We start from the raw sequence: 15,815 nt of genomic DNA, 5'->3' as shown, positions 1-15,815 counted from the left end.
CTTCTGACGGCACCTCAGCGGCTTTGAACCCTCAACCCGCTCGGAAAGAGTGCTTAGACAAGGAACCGGAGGAACGTAAGCAAACACCTTCAAAGCGCCTTTCCCAGCATAAATATCCTCGGATAAATAAACACGCAATCCGCCCGCGGCGGGCGAACGTCTTTTTCCATGAAGCGCGAGCCATGAAAAGTGAGAGGAGGAAGAAAAGATCTCGCCGATGCTCAAACACGAGTATAAAAGGCACGATCTCTCATTATTGAATAAACAACATGCTTTTATGGGATGCGGAGAGCAATGGCGACGCGATCATATTTGCATGCTTGCTCCCGATTGGTCTTCTTTCTAAGGTACATTTGCATTGTGTTTTTCTAACAATATGAACGCTACCGGCGCACTTGTAAAGATATGCAGTCAAATAATGCTTAAAGTCGCATGTAGAGTAAATAACCGATGAAGAGAAGACTTGAGTTTTGAAGCAACCGTGCGCGTTTAAAAAAAGTGCTGAAACGGACTGAAGTCGTCGAGCTCATGCGCTGAACTTCGTGCAAACGTTTGAGCAACTACACAAGCTCACCACGGAAACAGATGATCGATCACGATTCAGCGTGCAAATAAATACTATCATAATGGCATCATCACCGTTGATCACGCTGCATTAAAGGCTATGTTTGTATTCGACCAAATGATCTTCTTTCTGATGTGATTTACGTCTCAACTGAACGGAAAGGCCTTTATTTAAGGAGATATAAAAGCCTTTCTCAGAACTGTGCAAATCTGAATTTATAACTTACAACTGTGACCTTTCACTTTCCCTTCGTTTTTTCCCCTCATAATTCTGACTTTATCACTGCAATTCTGAGTTTATATGTCATTATTCTGATTTCATATCTCCCAATTCTGACTTTATATCTCATAATTATGACTTATATGTCATACTTTTTTTTGTATCTCTCACTTCTAAGTTTATATCTCATAATTCTGAATTTATATCTCTCGGTTCTGAGCTAATATCTCATACTTCTGACTTTATATTGCTCACCTCTGGGTTTATATCTCATACTACTAACTATATATCTTATACGTCTAACTCTATATCTCATAATTCTGACTTTATATTGATCATTTATGGGTTTATATCTCATAATTCTGACTTTAGCTTATATATCATACTTTTGGTTTTATATGTCATACTTCTAACTCTATATCTCATAATTCTGACTTTATATTGATCATTTCTACATTTTTATCTCATAATTTAGTTTATATCTCATACTTCTGACTTTATATTGATCATTTCTACATTTTTATCTCATAATTTAGTTTATATCTCATAATTCTGACTTTATGTTGCTCATATCTGGGTTTATATCTCATACTACTAACTATATATCTTATACTTCTGGTTTTATATCTCATAATTCTGACTTTATATTGAGAATTTCTACATTTTTATCTCAATTTTATATTGCTCACTTCTGGGTTTATATCTCATAATTCTGACTTTATATTGATCATTTCTACATTTTCATCTCAATTTAGTTTATATCTCATAATTCTAACTACATATGTCATACTTCTGGGTTTATATGTCATAATTCTGACTTTATATTGATCATTTCTACATTTTTATCTCATAATTTTATATTGCTCACTTCTGGGTTTATATCTCATACTCCTAACAATATATCTCATACTTCTGGTTTTATATGTCATACTTTTGACTTTATATTGCTTTCTTCAAAGTTTATATCTCATAATTCTGACTTTAGCTTATATCTCATACTTCTGGGTTTATGTGTCATACTTCTAATTCTATACCTCATAATTCTAACTATATATCTCATACTTCTGGTTTTATATCTCATAATTCTGACTTTATATTGATCATTTCTACATTTTTATCTCATAATTTTATATTGCTCACTTCTGGGTTTATATCTCATACTTCTAACTTTGTATCTCATTTCTGCATTTCTATCTCATAATTCTGACTCGTGTATAAATCCTTTTTTTGTCAGAACTTACAATTAAGAATGAAGTTTACATCTCACAGTTGTGAACTTGTCTCTTTCAAATTCGGTTAAATGGCGCAAAGCACGTTAATCCTCTCACAACTCTGACACTTCTTTCTGTGAAATCTAATCTTGGAACTGCGGGGGAAAAGTCAGAACTGTGAGACGAAAACATGCACCTCAAAAGATAAACGTAAGACTAAAGCAATCATTCTGCATGCATTCGTTTAAGAAAACGAGAACAAAAGAAGCCTGTCGGTGCCACATCTACTGAACCCTCGCTGTTCCCCCAAAACAACAGCCTTCATCGCGCCCCACCACCTCAAAGCCTTCAGAAAAACAGGCCCTTATCGGCCCCCGGTCGCCCCACGGCGAGCTCGAGGATTTCTGCTGTACAAACCAGAAACAGATGTCTGCAGGGGCCGCGCTGAAAGAGCCCGCTGTTCTGGACGGCCGCCACATGCTTCTCATTCAGAGATGAAGGCTCACGGCTCGCCAACGTCAAAAGACAAACCCAAGCCGCCTCGAAACCCTCGCTATTAAACGAAGGCGCGACGTCGAGCCAGCGGAGCTTTTCAGTCCCAACAAGACAATGGGAGAAATATGTCATTGAATGCGACTCCAACAGGCCAGATATCCTGCCAAACCAAATAGCGCTGACTCGGGGAGAACCAGCCCAACTGAAACAAGAAAACTCACGGCTGTCCGATTTCTCCAAGCAAACACGAGATTACAGAACCGGTCTGCGTTGAGGAAACCTCATCATATTGACAGCTTTCGCCGCTTGGGACGATCAGGACCCTTCGAACGTTTTCCGCAAACAACTTTAAAATCGATTTCAGCCGCTGAAAATAGCTTGCAAAGGTTTGGGTTAGTCTAAATTAAAGCACCTCCGCCGCAACACATGAGATATGTAAAAAAACATGATGTGAATAGTTCATACACATGTGAGCACCAATACAGACACAATCAACACTCACACAGTGTACACGCTTACGGGTTTATACGACCTAATATATAAATATAGACTGTGTAACAATTTTAATAAACACACAAAATAAGGCAGAAGCTGTACGTAGCTCATGGGCGGATTTATACAATTGAGTGCATGACGTCTACTGTAACGGAGCCATTTATTTTCTGTCACAAAAAAAAAAGTAAAAAAAAATATATTGTGAAAATCGGAATTGAATCTATTTATGACATACTGTCTGCTTTTAAACAGAAGTATTTAACACTTATTCCCAAGGTACATGGTGCATCCCCTTTTCCTGCCGCCATCTTGAATATTGCGAAATATCTAATTATATATTTTTAAAAATGGAATTGTAGATCTTTGTGGATTTCTATATTTATGTATATATTCTATTATATTTCTATTTTTTTAATATATATATATATATATATAAAATATTACATTTCATAATATATTTAATTAATATAATGATTACACAATTTCATTGATATAACATTTAATTTTTTAAAGAAATTATAACTTCATCAAACTGAACCAAATGACTAAGTGTTATATATAACAAAATTTCATAGCATATGTATTTTATTTATAACTCAATGTTCAACATAAATTACTTCCATTCGTACCTTCAACTTTTGAAGCCTTTGTGCACATTATTTCATTCATATACAAAGTCATATCTAACATTTTAATTATTATAAATTCATTAAATTACTTTAATATTATTATGTATTTTATATATAACTAAATAAAAACTCATTTAAATATGCATCGTTAATAATGAATCATTTTTATGAATTATAAATGACTCCATTGATTATATAAAACATTACTAATTTACATTTATATACACAATGCATTTAATAAAATATTTCATTTATAATTTATATTACGATTCACCGTTCCTAATTGCGTTTTAAAACGGTACCTTTAATTATGATAAATATCGCATTATCTTCACTGTACAAAATTGCTATGTACTGTTTACATAAGTCAGCTTTTACCAGAATACTTCTAAAGTAGTGAACCTCTTGGGCAGGAAGTGGCATCAAACTACTTCCTGCGTCGCAGCCAATTTCACGCGCGCTCTGACTCTATCAGACGGCTTCACGCCTGGGAACGTTTAAGACGAGGTTGAAGAAGCGATCAGTGTGCAGCAGACTGTTGATGTTTCCAGAGACGAAGCTCTTTGGAGGGCAGCAGAGTCTCCACCTCACCCGCTTCTTCACAGAGAAGCCTCTTGTCCGGCTTTCCAACAACACCGCTGCCGTTTCGGCTGCTCGCGGGGCCTGGTCATTTTGATCCGGCCTCTGAAGATCCCCAGGTGTTTATGCAGGTAAGAGCCAAGCACCTGCAGTGATCCGTGGAAAGCGACCAAGCTCGTCGTCTCCCTGTCGCTCGTCTTTGATCGGCCGCCGGCCACCTCGGCGTCCGGCTCCGTAATTGCGGCTCCCGCTGTTTTCGCTCAAACCGCTTTAATCTGAAGCACAAAAACTTTCAGGAGGAGTTCAATAAAAAAAAATAAAAGGGAAAACGCGTCGTGTCGTTCCAAGCCCATGTGCAACATGAAAGATGGTTTTTGGTTTTTTTCCGATTCATATGCACCAAGCATTTTATTCTAGCCTTCTGAAGCTATATATCTTTCTAGTTTAATATCTTTATGTGAGGAAAAAAAACTCTAAAAATAACACGTACAATCAGATGACTTCAGAAGGCGGCATTTTCTGCATCATTTTTTTTGCAAAATACTAATCTTATTTTAGTATCAGTAATATGCTGTTATAGTATTCTGGGTAATATTTTGAATTAGAAATTACTTTCACGTCTTTTATTTGTATCATAATTCATATTAAAGTTTCAATACTAATAGTAAGTACTTTTGCTATGTCTTTGACATTTTCATTATTTTTAATAAAAAAAAAAAAATTATATATATATATATATATATATATATATATATATATATATATATATATATATATATATATATATATATATATATATATATATATATATATATCTTATCTTTATTTTTTAAAAATTTTTTTTTTTTTTTTTTTTTACACTCTTATGTTTAGGTTCAGTACTTTTACTCTAATGTCAAAATGAATCCATTTCCTAACCTGAAAAACTGAACAGAAATATAGGCCCCTGATAAAAACGCTCGTTTTAAAAAGGAAGCACTTCGAGGCTTTGGCTTTTCTGGTTTCAGTTCGGGTTAAAGACGCACAGCCAAGTCCTTCAGGTTTGGACCGACTTGATCTTCCTTCGAGGAAACGTCTGACAGCAGCTAATGAGCTCATTAACGCTCGCCGAACACAAATGGCTTTCAGAGTTAATTCTCCGGAGCTCCAGACCAGGAAGACCCTGGGGATACTCGGCCGTCTGTCTCTGTCCGTCCACCCTTCCCCCAGATCCTCGGCGCATGAACCCGTGGCTCCAGAGCTATCAGAGAGCTTTAATAACTCCCAGCTCCGGGCTTTGAAGTCACAGCCAGGCAGCTGAAGAATCCCATTCCCTCCGCTTCCCTGACAATGGGTCGAGGGGGAAGGGATCTGGCCCTTAATCTGGGGCCATCGGGATTTTACCTGCCTCCCAAATCCTAAAGCCGACTTTAAAAGGCGGCCAGAAGCGATTATTGGACGCATTCCCTCTTTCCCATTAACTTCAGGAATGCTTCGGCAGCATCTGAAGGCGGAGACCAATTCTGTGTCTTTCCAGCGTTGCTTTTTAACAAAGTTCATTCAATCGCTGTTGATTTTACGTTTATCGCCATTCATCACGGCCAACAGGGGTCCTGCGATTGCCGCGTTTTCCAAAAACCGCAAAGAGCAGGTTAGAGAGCAGCGAGACATGAATACAGAAGCTCACAGCAAATTTGCTCACTCTTAAGCCATCTGAGTTGTAGGTGAGGTAGCATCTCGGTAATGGATGTGAATGGGTGCCGTCAGAATGAAACATCACAATAATCCACAGCACTCCAGTCCATCGGTCAACATCTGGAGAAGACAAAAACGCTGAAACAAAGACATTTTTAACCCTTGTAATCCACAATAACGCTCCCTCTGGTGAAAAAGAGTGCATTTTTACTGTTATTATGGGCTGTGTTTCAGCTAAAAATGTCTTAATGCTTTTATCGGACTCTCGTTCTGACGGCACCCATTCACATCCATTGCCGAGCCACATTTCATCCTAATCTCCCCGCTAGAACGAATGTGCACCAAATTTCGTTTTTTTGGGGTGAACTATTCCTCTGATTCGATCATAATGTTAGCAAAAGTAAAGACGGCGAAACAAAACACGCACCGGAAAAGAGACCGTTGGCAACATCTTATCAGCTTCATAACGATTTAAAGACCTTTACTCCACAAACATCATTCGGTTCTCATTACCGCACTTCAATCGGAAGAAACCGTCGCTTCTTTTTGATGCATTTTTCCTCCGTTGCTTTAAATAAGAAACCCTTGGCGTAAATATGCCGATGCGGGAACATTTTATCGTCGTGATTAAATTATATATTGCATATACGCAATATTCCCATTATTGCATATATATCGGGCCTTTATTTTTCAATGCATTACATTATATACGCATTTACGAGCACGTACCATTTTTTGACGTAACAGCCAGATACAGCTACTATCGTCATCCATGTTAAAAATGATTAATATTCCTTAATTCAGAAGAGGCCTTAATTTACGTCAGGCTTGTTGGTGAAACGCCATTGGCTCTTGTGTGTCATGTGACCGGTCACGTCATAACGCTATTGGCTCACTTCTTCGCAAAAAGACATCGTACGGCTTCAGAAGGACTTGGATTGCAACACAAGGACTTGTTTCTACTGCTTATAAAAACCTTGCCTGTGTGTGTTTTATATAAAAGCATGGCGCGGTTCCTCATTATTACGATGAGAAAGAGATAAGAAGAAAAAAAAAACACGGTGGGTCATCAAACTGAACAGATTAGCATTTAGTTTGCCGTTTTTTCCAGCCTAGACTTCAAGAGCGCAGTGGACTCAACTTTATTCAAATATATAGTTAAAATGACCAAAAAACCCCTAAACATTGTCATGTACTCACAAGATTACTGTTTTTATCTTTTGTTTGTTTCTTATTTGCAAAAGTGACTGATATAATAAAATAAATGTCAAACATAGAAAACACATACAATAGTTATTCGTTTTTAATGAACGAATCGTGTCCATTTTAAACATTCATAAGTACGGTTTTGTTCTCAATAGCATTCAAATGAAATGATTTATGGAGAGAGGGAATTAAATATAATGCATAAATATTTTTTATTTGCCAATACTTAAATACACATAAATTGTGCATCTCTAAATATAATGCATAAATATTTTTTTTATTAGCCAATACTTAAATACACAAATTGTGCATCTCTAAATATAATGCATAAATATTTTATGTGTCACTACTTAAATACACAAATTTTAATTAAATTAAAATTTTTATTTTTACACAATGCAACTTTTCTTATTTACATAAAACAGCGTATATGAGACTTCTATGAGAACTTTATAATAGAAAGTTGGTGGTAAAATTGACCATGCACTTTCATATCATAATACGAGGTCGGAACAACACGAGAGTCAGCAAACGATGATAAAACGTGAACTCTTTATACATTTAGTACACCGTTCACTGGAAACCCCAAAAACCCCTTCAATTAAACACACTCCCACAACGATGAGCATTCATCCCTGCAACTCATCAACACATTGTTAGCGTGATTCACGAGACTCATGCAGACGCACACGTTCGTTTCGTAAACGCACATAAATAAACACGCTTTCAAAAAGCGATAGAGCATCGCGAGAAAGTGCTCGTAATCCGAGCTGCAGCATGTCACGCAAACAAACAAAACTCGTTCGGTCGAGAGCGGCTCGTGGTTCGACTGTTTGGTCCAAACCAGAGTTTCCCCAAAAACCAAACGCTGGCCCAAAAGCTCTACTCGGAAAGAGCCCTAAACAAACAACCTACACGGGTCTGATCGCCAATCAAGAGTCTTGCTCGGAGTCAAAGAGTCTTTCAGGTACGTGACCACTTTGAAGAAGTCAAACCTTCTTTCCCTGCCCATTAACGACACATGACGTGTCCCATTCATCCTTTTCTTAGGCTTCTAATAGAGCAGGTTAATCATCTATAATAACATAATGACATAATGAATCAGTTCTATAGAGGCTTTTGACATTGACTTAGTGAACTGGTTCATTGAAAAGGACGGTCTTAGAGTTGGTTTGATTCATTCCTGTGAACCTCTGAAAATGAACTTCAAACTGATTCTTTAAAATGGATATTTTTTTGAACCCATCTAAAGAAATGATTCAAACTAAGAGCTGTCCAGAGTAACTGAATCGTTAAAACGGCCCGTTTGAGCATGAACTTGTTTAAGAGTCTGTGCGATTCATTCTAGTGAACTTCAATTCAAAGATTTGAGATACCATTCTAAATTGATTCTTTAAAATACCGTTTTTTGAGCCCATCCACACAAACGATTCAAACACTTTTGTTAGAGCCGTTTATTTAAATGAACTCATTCAGAGATTTTTTTGAGATTGATTTTTGAATTGATTGCTTAATTCGAATCATTTATATGGATGGGATCCATTTCAGAATTGGTTTGAATTTTTGTCCACTCGAATGAATCAGTTCAGATATAGTTTGAATTGATTCCATTCACAGAAAATAAAGTTGGTTTGATTTAATCTAGCGAGTTCAGTCTACTTGATTCGGAGACTTCTGAGATTGAATTGATTCTTGATAGCTTGAACCTATAGACAGATATGAATCAAACAAACTCTGTTGATGTCATTTCTGGCCATTTCAATGAATCGATTCTAACATTTCTGTGACTGATTCTTTGAAACGGACAGGTTAAATCCGTGCAGAGAAATGAATCAAGCCAACTTTGTTCAAGTGAGTCAAACTGGTTGATTCCTGTGAGTTTTGGTCCAATTCGGAGACTACCGAAATGATTCCTCGACAGATTAAACTCATCCAAACCAAGGATATGAACAGACTCGATAGGATTCTTTTGAACGCCTTTCATTTTTAAATGAATCAATGAATGAATTTGTTTGACTTTTTAATTGATTCTTTGAAAGGGACGTTCTGAATCCTTCAAACAAGCTGTAACAGTGTTTTTATTACTGAAGTCTGATTGAGAGGCACTAATAAATCTCTGTCTGAACAAGTGCATTAGAATCACTGAAGTATATTCAGATGTACGGCGTGAACAGAATCACTGACACACGTATGCCACGAGGCATGTTATTCTTTGCTGTTAATCACCGAGGTGAGGGCTGTCAAACTGTCTCGCTCATGAAAAACAGCACTGTGTGGTCGAGAACGAGACAAAACACTTGCTAACCGCTCAGGTGGAGGAAAAACAGCGGAAAACACGAGCAGCCTGACAGCCTGGAGACTTGAGGCAAGGACGACCCCGCACCAACACATTAAATCTATTACGCCTGCTGCTGATGAAGGTGAAACGAATAGACGGCGTCAGTTGTGGCATTGAATTAAGGTCTGCTCAAGTTGCACCGTACGTCATTTTGGACGTTTTAACCAATCACACACAGTTCCGTTGAGCTTATGAACGCAACGACCAATCAGAGACGTTCAGATGAGTCATCGCTGAAACTCATCAGATCCAAAAGTTTTATATATAAATTATAAATAGTCACGTAATATATGTGCGTTCTGTGCATAATATTCACAATGTATATATATATATATATATATATATATATATATATATATATATATATATATATATATATATATATATATATATATATATATATATATATAGGTTTTTTATTATAAAAGTTTCCTTATGTGCAATTTTGCATTCTTTTTTAATGCTCATTTAATTTTATTATAAAAGCTGCCTTAATTTTTATTTAAAAATTAATTGTTTATATTGCAATATATTTTTAATATTATATATTATAATATAATATATATTTTATAAAAACTGCCTTCATTTTTATAATTGTTTTTAAATGCTTGTTTACAAATCACTTTATATATATTTGTAATATATATATATATATATATATTATTTTTTTATTATTATTATTATTATTATTATTTTTATTATATATATATATATTTTTTTTTTTTTATATATTTTTTATTATATATATATATTTTTTTTTTTTTATTATTATTATTTTTTTATATATATATATATATATATATATATATATATATATATATATATATATATATATATATGCTTGTGTATTTATATTTATATATAAATTATAAATAGTCACAGCACACATATATTACGTAAAAACAAACATTTGTTTTTGGATGCAATTACATATACTACTTTCTTTATATAATTTATTCACTGTTTGAATAATCGTGGAAAGGAAATGTTATATTATATTCAATTTCTCACGTTTTTAATTTAATTGCAACCACATTAAATACAAATTATACATTTCATTTCGCATATTTGATGAGATAACACGACACTCATGTCCGGTCACTGCCTAAAAAGACGGCTGCACGATACATCGGGCTGCTTCGAGCCTTAAAGACCCTAAAGACAACCCGGACCTCTGAGACTCCTGTAAGTCACCGTATAACGCAGGTGTTGCTCACAAAAGCAACGATGATGTCACAGACCCGCCGTCAAAAGCCATCAATCCCACCGGAGAACCACCACCGCTGCCAAACACCACAAAAACAACTGGGGCCGGACGTGTCGCTGCACGGCCCTGTTCTGTTTGTTTCAGCCGCCGTAATGAAGGTTTCTCGGTAGTGGGAATGTGGTCTTTGGCAGCGGGGCTCACCGCGAGTCGTTCCTTCTGTGGAGCAGCTCCCGTCTGGATTCTTGAGCGATTCCACCGAGATACAAGGGAAAAAAACACGCGCACGGCTGAATAGTTCCTTCTGAGACGCTTCAGGGATTCCGTGGGTTACTTTTATAAATGCGTAGCAAATCAAGTCTCCGTTTTCGGGCCAGACTTTAAGGTAGAATTGCATGCACGCTTTAAGGAAAAAGCGATCCCATAATGCACTGCAACCACGCGAAATTATTTCTGTGCTGTGCATTTGTTTCCCAAACCTTAGCAGCAAGCAAACTGGGGCTGGGTGCCGAGACAGTTTGAGCGGTGCGATTAAATGTCGTGAAACGTAAGGCGAAAAATCTGACTACGCAATAAACCCTGTCAGCTGGTACATTACTACATTAAAGTGATTTGTAAACCAACATTTTAAAAAAAATTTAATAAAAATTTAATAAAAGTTTTTATTAAAAATATATTGCAATATAAACAAACGTAATAATGTAATAAAAATGAAGGCAGTTTTATAATAAAAATATATTATAAACAATTTTAATAAAAATTTAAAAATAAGTTGTTATAAAAAAATATTGCAATATAAACAAACGTAATAATGTAATAAAAATTAAGGCAGTTTTATAATAAAAATATATTATAAACAAATTGTAAAAATGTAAAAAAATGTAGGCAGTTTTATAATAAAAATATATTATAAACAAAATTAATAAAAATGTAATAAAAGGTTTTATAAAAAAATATATTGCAATATAAACAAACGTAATAATGTAATAAAAATTAAGGCAGTTTTATAATAAAAATATATTATAAACAAATTTTAAAAATGTAATAAAAATTAAGGCAGTTTTATAATAAAAATATATTATAAACAAAATGTTTTAAAATGTAATAAAAATTAAGGCAGTTTTATAATAAAAATATATTAGAATATAAACAAACATTTAAAAAAATTTAATAAAGATATATTGCAATATAAACAAGCAATTATAAAAATGCAGGCAATGTTTATAATAAAAATAAACAATCATTAAAAAAAGAATACAAAATTGCACATAAGGAAACTTTTATAACAGAAAACATCATTTATAAATATATTTAGTGTGTGTGAGTGTAAACAATTTTTAATCATATAATTATTTTTCTACTCCAGTTTATTGTGGAAATATAAACATTTGAACAGTGGATTTAATAACTTGTATTAGATATTTTTGTATTAGAAAAATTTTCAGTTAAAATATAATCAACACGTAACAGCGCCTATATTTAGCAAAATGCTTCTTTCCAGAATTCATTTTTCCAGCTAAATATTGGGTTTAGGATCACCGGATGGTTTTTCCCTACATGGCGTTGTCTTTCTGCAGTTGATTGATCACACAATTTATTTCAGTTGTTTTAAAGTGTTTATTCCTCTTTATTTTGTGCTGTAGCTAGTAGTAAAGAGCGAGGGCTGATCGGCTCCAGTGAGGCTCCAGCTATCCGTCACGCGAAAGTAAAAAAGCAAAACCATACTCATAGCTTCATTTCAGTTTCAAAAGCCGGCACTTTGTTTCATATCAAAAGCATAAAGCAAAGCATAAGACATAAAGCATAATAAATTTAAACTGCAGAGGTGGCACAGAAGCGCTTCTAAAGTGGTATTTAGGCATCTTTGCACACTGTTTAATGCTGCTCAGAGGAGGCATAAATGCATGCAGCAATTACGACTGCGATAGCAGTCTGAGGTGGGTCAGAGCTGGCATCATTTATTCTGGCTTTTATGCAGCATTGCACCTTCAACATTGAATTTAAAGCATCAGTTCAACCAGACGGATTCAGATTCGAATGCAAAAAAAAAAACCCAGGCATTTCCTACCTTATAATCTTTCAGGCCGTCGCATCTTTCGCCGTCTTCAACTCCTCGTCTGGAAATAACGCCGTTCACGACGAAACTATCCCCTGAAAAGTGGATTCGAAAAGCATTAGGCAACATCCGAGCCATCAACAGTTAGCAGACTTAAAACTGTGTCAAATGCAAGACTCACCCTCGGGATTTTCCCGACGTTTGCAAGCTGCATCCCAAAGACAAAGACGAAAACCTCAGAATTATTCATAACGTGATGCATATTTAGCAAACGCATGCTTTCCAAGTGCATGCATTGATAGAAGCGTGTCCTACATGTGTCCTAAAGCTCTGATCCCTACCTCCATAACACCTCAGGAGGGATTTTGATCTTTTATGATGCAAATGACATTTTTTAGTATTTAGCTTAGAGGAAAACGATGTAAAAAAAAAATCTCAATATAACGACATTTGTACTTTTATCCTACTGGGTTGTCATTCGATTCCACGCATAAACAAGTAGAAGGTTAATAAAGGCTAGCAGATAATGACACACCAATAAATGAGCGCTTAAAAAAAAGTGTTTGGGTTGCAACTCGGTAATGAGCTTTGAAAGCGCGCGTGCGACTGGAAGAGGTGAAACTCGCCGTGTTTTGAGTGAAGTTTCCCCATCGTGCGACCGCTGCGGTTAAGAGAGAAACTCGTGCATCTCCCGGTCCCAGCTCGGCGTTATATCCATAAGCGTTCGGGGGAACGAACAGGCAAGTCCCGCGGATCCCGGAAGCGCGCGCGAGCGGCGAGACGCGGCGAGACGCTCCGAAACGCGCGGAGCTCGGAGGAGGACGGTCCTCCGCTGATGAAGATGTGAAGCGAAGTGAAGAGCAGGAGAGCCGGAGAGCTTCGGTTCGGCCCCCTCGGCGTCACTGCCGCCCCCTGCAGGACACCGGGCGGAGCAGGACGGGCGAACCGGGTTAGAACCCGACGATTAACACACGCTACGTGCGTGCATCGAAAACGAGGCAGAGTCTAATTAAACACGCACTGCTGTGATGCAAGGCCATTTCCTGCGTGCTGTAAAAAGCTGCATGCGACTCGCAGTTTTACACTGGATTATAGCTGGAAATATTTGGCATTTGGAAAGGATTTTTTTGGGGCCATTTAATCCATTTTTTTTGTGCTTTAACATTAGGTTCCACTTTTGTTAACGGAGTTCTCCTTAAACCTAAAAAAATGCTGTAAAATGTTGAACATGCTGCACATCGAGTCATACGTAAAAATGTAGAAACGTCTCTGTAGATTCCTACTTTTTGAGGAAGAATAAAATTGCAATTAATGAATTAGAATTAACTGATAAAATAAAAATAAAAATAATAATGAATAACGAAAAATAATAATAAAGTGAAAGTGCACGCATGAACGAATAAATAAAATAAAACCTGCGTACATTTAATGAATGAACAAGCATAAAGAATAATAATTTTAATGAGCAATAGAAAAGAAAATACATCAATTTTCTTTCCATTCGTGTGAAAGACGACGTTGTAAAAGAGCCGAAATCTAAAAAATTGACCGTTGCATTAAATAAATAAATAAAAAAGGCTCTGCCTGTAATGTCTTGAAACGCTGGACGATACGTTTCTCTCATATTTCCTCGAAAAGCTGCAGCACTTGCATTCAGATGACTGGCATGTCTGAAGCATTTTTGCAACTCCCATAATCAAACAAACATAAAATAATAATAAAAAAATATATATCACATATACATTACTGTTTACATAATATGCATGCATACTTTGCAAATTTATTTTGCGTTTATAAATACACAAAATGTGCATGCATGTATTTAAGAATAATAGTACATTTATATATAAATTCTACGAATATAAATACATGCATGTAAGCATTTTGTGTGTGTGCCTTTATATACACATAATAAATATACTCAGTACGCTACGTAAACCGAAACCTATTTTGGATACGATTAATTATGATCTGACAGCACTAAAAACAAACAATGATTAGGTAAGGTATTTCCCGCTCCTGTCGTGACTCATCCGTTTATAAAAAAGCCATTATAATATTTCATCAGACTCTTTTTCAGCTCGCTAGTCATCAGTCTCCCGTCACACAGGAACACTTTCATCTTTCAACTCCTAAAACACTGCAACAAAATGTAAATAAATCATAATTCAGAGACAAAAGCTCCGCTAAACATCGGAAGCTGGACTTGTTTCGCACTTTTTAATTAGACGTAGACAATAGATAATCGTAAACAGTGAAAAATCATGAGCAATAATCACTAAACGATAAAAAAGCGGCCGATAATTCAACACTACTTAAAGAAAGCTGTAAAAACTATAGCAAACTGTAAACCGATAACCGATATCGGCATATTATAAATTGACACTAAAGACAATTTACAGCCCTGTAAACATTTAAGTCAATAATTTTTTTACTAAACTAACTAAATATTAAAAATCAGCTGAAAAATAACCATTTTTTACATGAAGGCCAATAACCGATAAATGGCCGATATATTATAAAGTGACACTACTGATAGATGCTAAAACCAAAAGTAAATAGTTTTTATTTTTAATTAAATATTACGTATCAATCAATAAATAAATCAATTTCAAATTGAGGGCCAATAACCAATAAATGACCGATATTATATATTTATGCTACTTAAAGAAAACGAATACAAATCTAAAAACTGTTTCTATAAAAAAAAGCCAATAAGTGATCATTTTTACATTAAGGGCAATAATCAATAAATTGTTATAAATCTATGCTATACCGAAAAATGGTGCAGAAAAAAAAAATTAAACTTTTTTTTTTTTTGTAACACTATGATCTGTTCTATGCACTTCGTTGAAAGCATGTTTACGCCACACTTTTTATTAAAAAAAAATTAATTGAAGCAAAATTGTATTTTCTTTATTAGAAAAAAACCCTTTTTTTATTAAATGGTTTACCATATATAAATATTTATATAAATGGCTTATCATTAAACCCATTTTTTTCTCTTTTTTTCCACATGCAATAAATTTTTTCACATGCGATTCGTTCGAAAACGACCGATAAAAAGCCGAATAAGAGACGAAAGCATATTTCTGGGAAAGATCTACTGCGATGCTTAAAGAGCGGAGAGATTTGCGTTACCGA

General features: G+C 35.3%; 1 protein-coding gene across 1 annotated transcript in view; it reads right to left on the bottom strand.

Annotated features, from left to right (window-relative positions):
- nkd2b (NKD inhibitor of WNT signaling pathway 2b) overlaps positions 1-13,963 on the bottom strand; it is a 37,082-nt gene extending 23,119 nt beyond the window's left edge. Inside the window, exons 1-3 of the mRNA XM_043260386.1 lie at positions 13,298-13,963; positions 12,853-12,879; positions 12,684-12,766 (exon numbers count right to left, since the gene is read on the bottom strand). Of these exons, the coding sequence (XP_043116321.1) occupies positions 12,684-12,766; positions 12,853-12,879; positions 13,298-13,322 (135 nt within the window). The 5' untranslated portion in view covers positions 13,323-13,963. The remainder of the gene's footprint in view (positions 1-12,683; positions 12,767-12,852; positions 12,880-13,297) is intronic.
- Between the last annotated feature and the right edge of the window lie 1,852 nt (positions 13,964-15,815).

This window comes from Puntigrus tetrazona, chromosome 16, assembly GCF_018831695.1.
Source record: "Puntigrus tetrazona isolate hp1 chromosome 16, ASM1883169v1, whole genome shotgun sequence".
NCBI lineage: Eukaryota > Metazoa > Chordata > Actinopteri > Cypriniformes > Cyprinidae > Puntigrus > Puntigrus tetrazona.
Note: the sequence above shows the minus strand (reverse complement) of the source record. Positions and strands in the feature narration are given on the sequence as shown.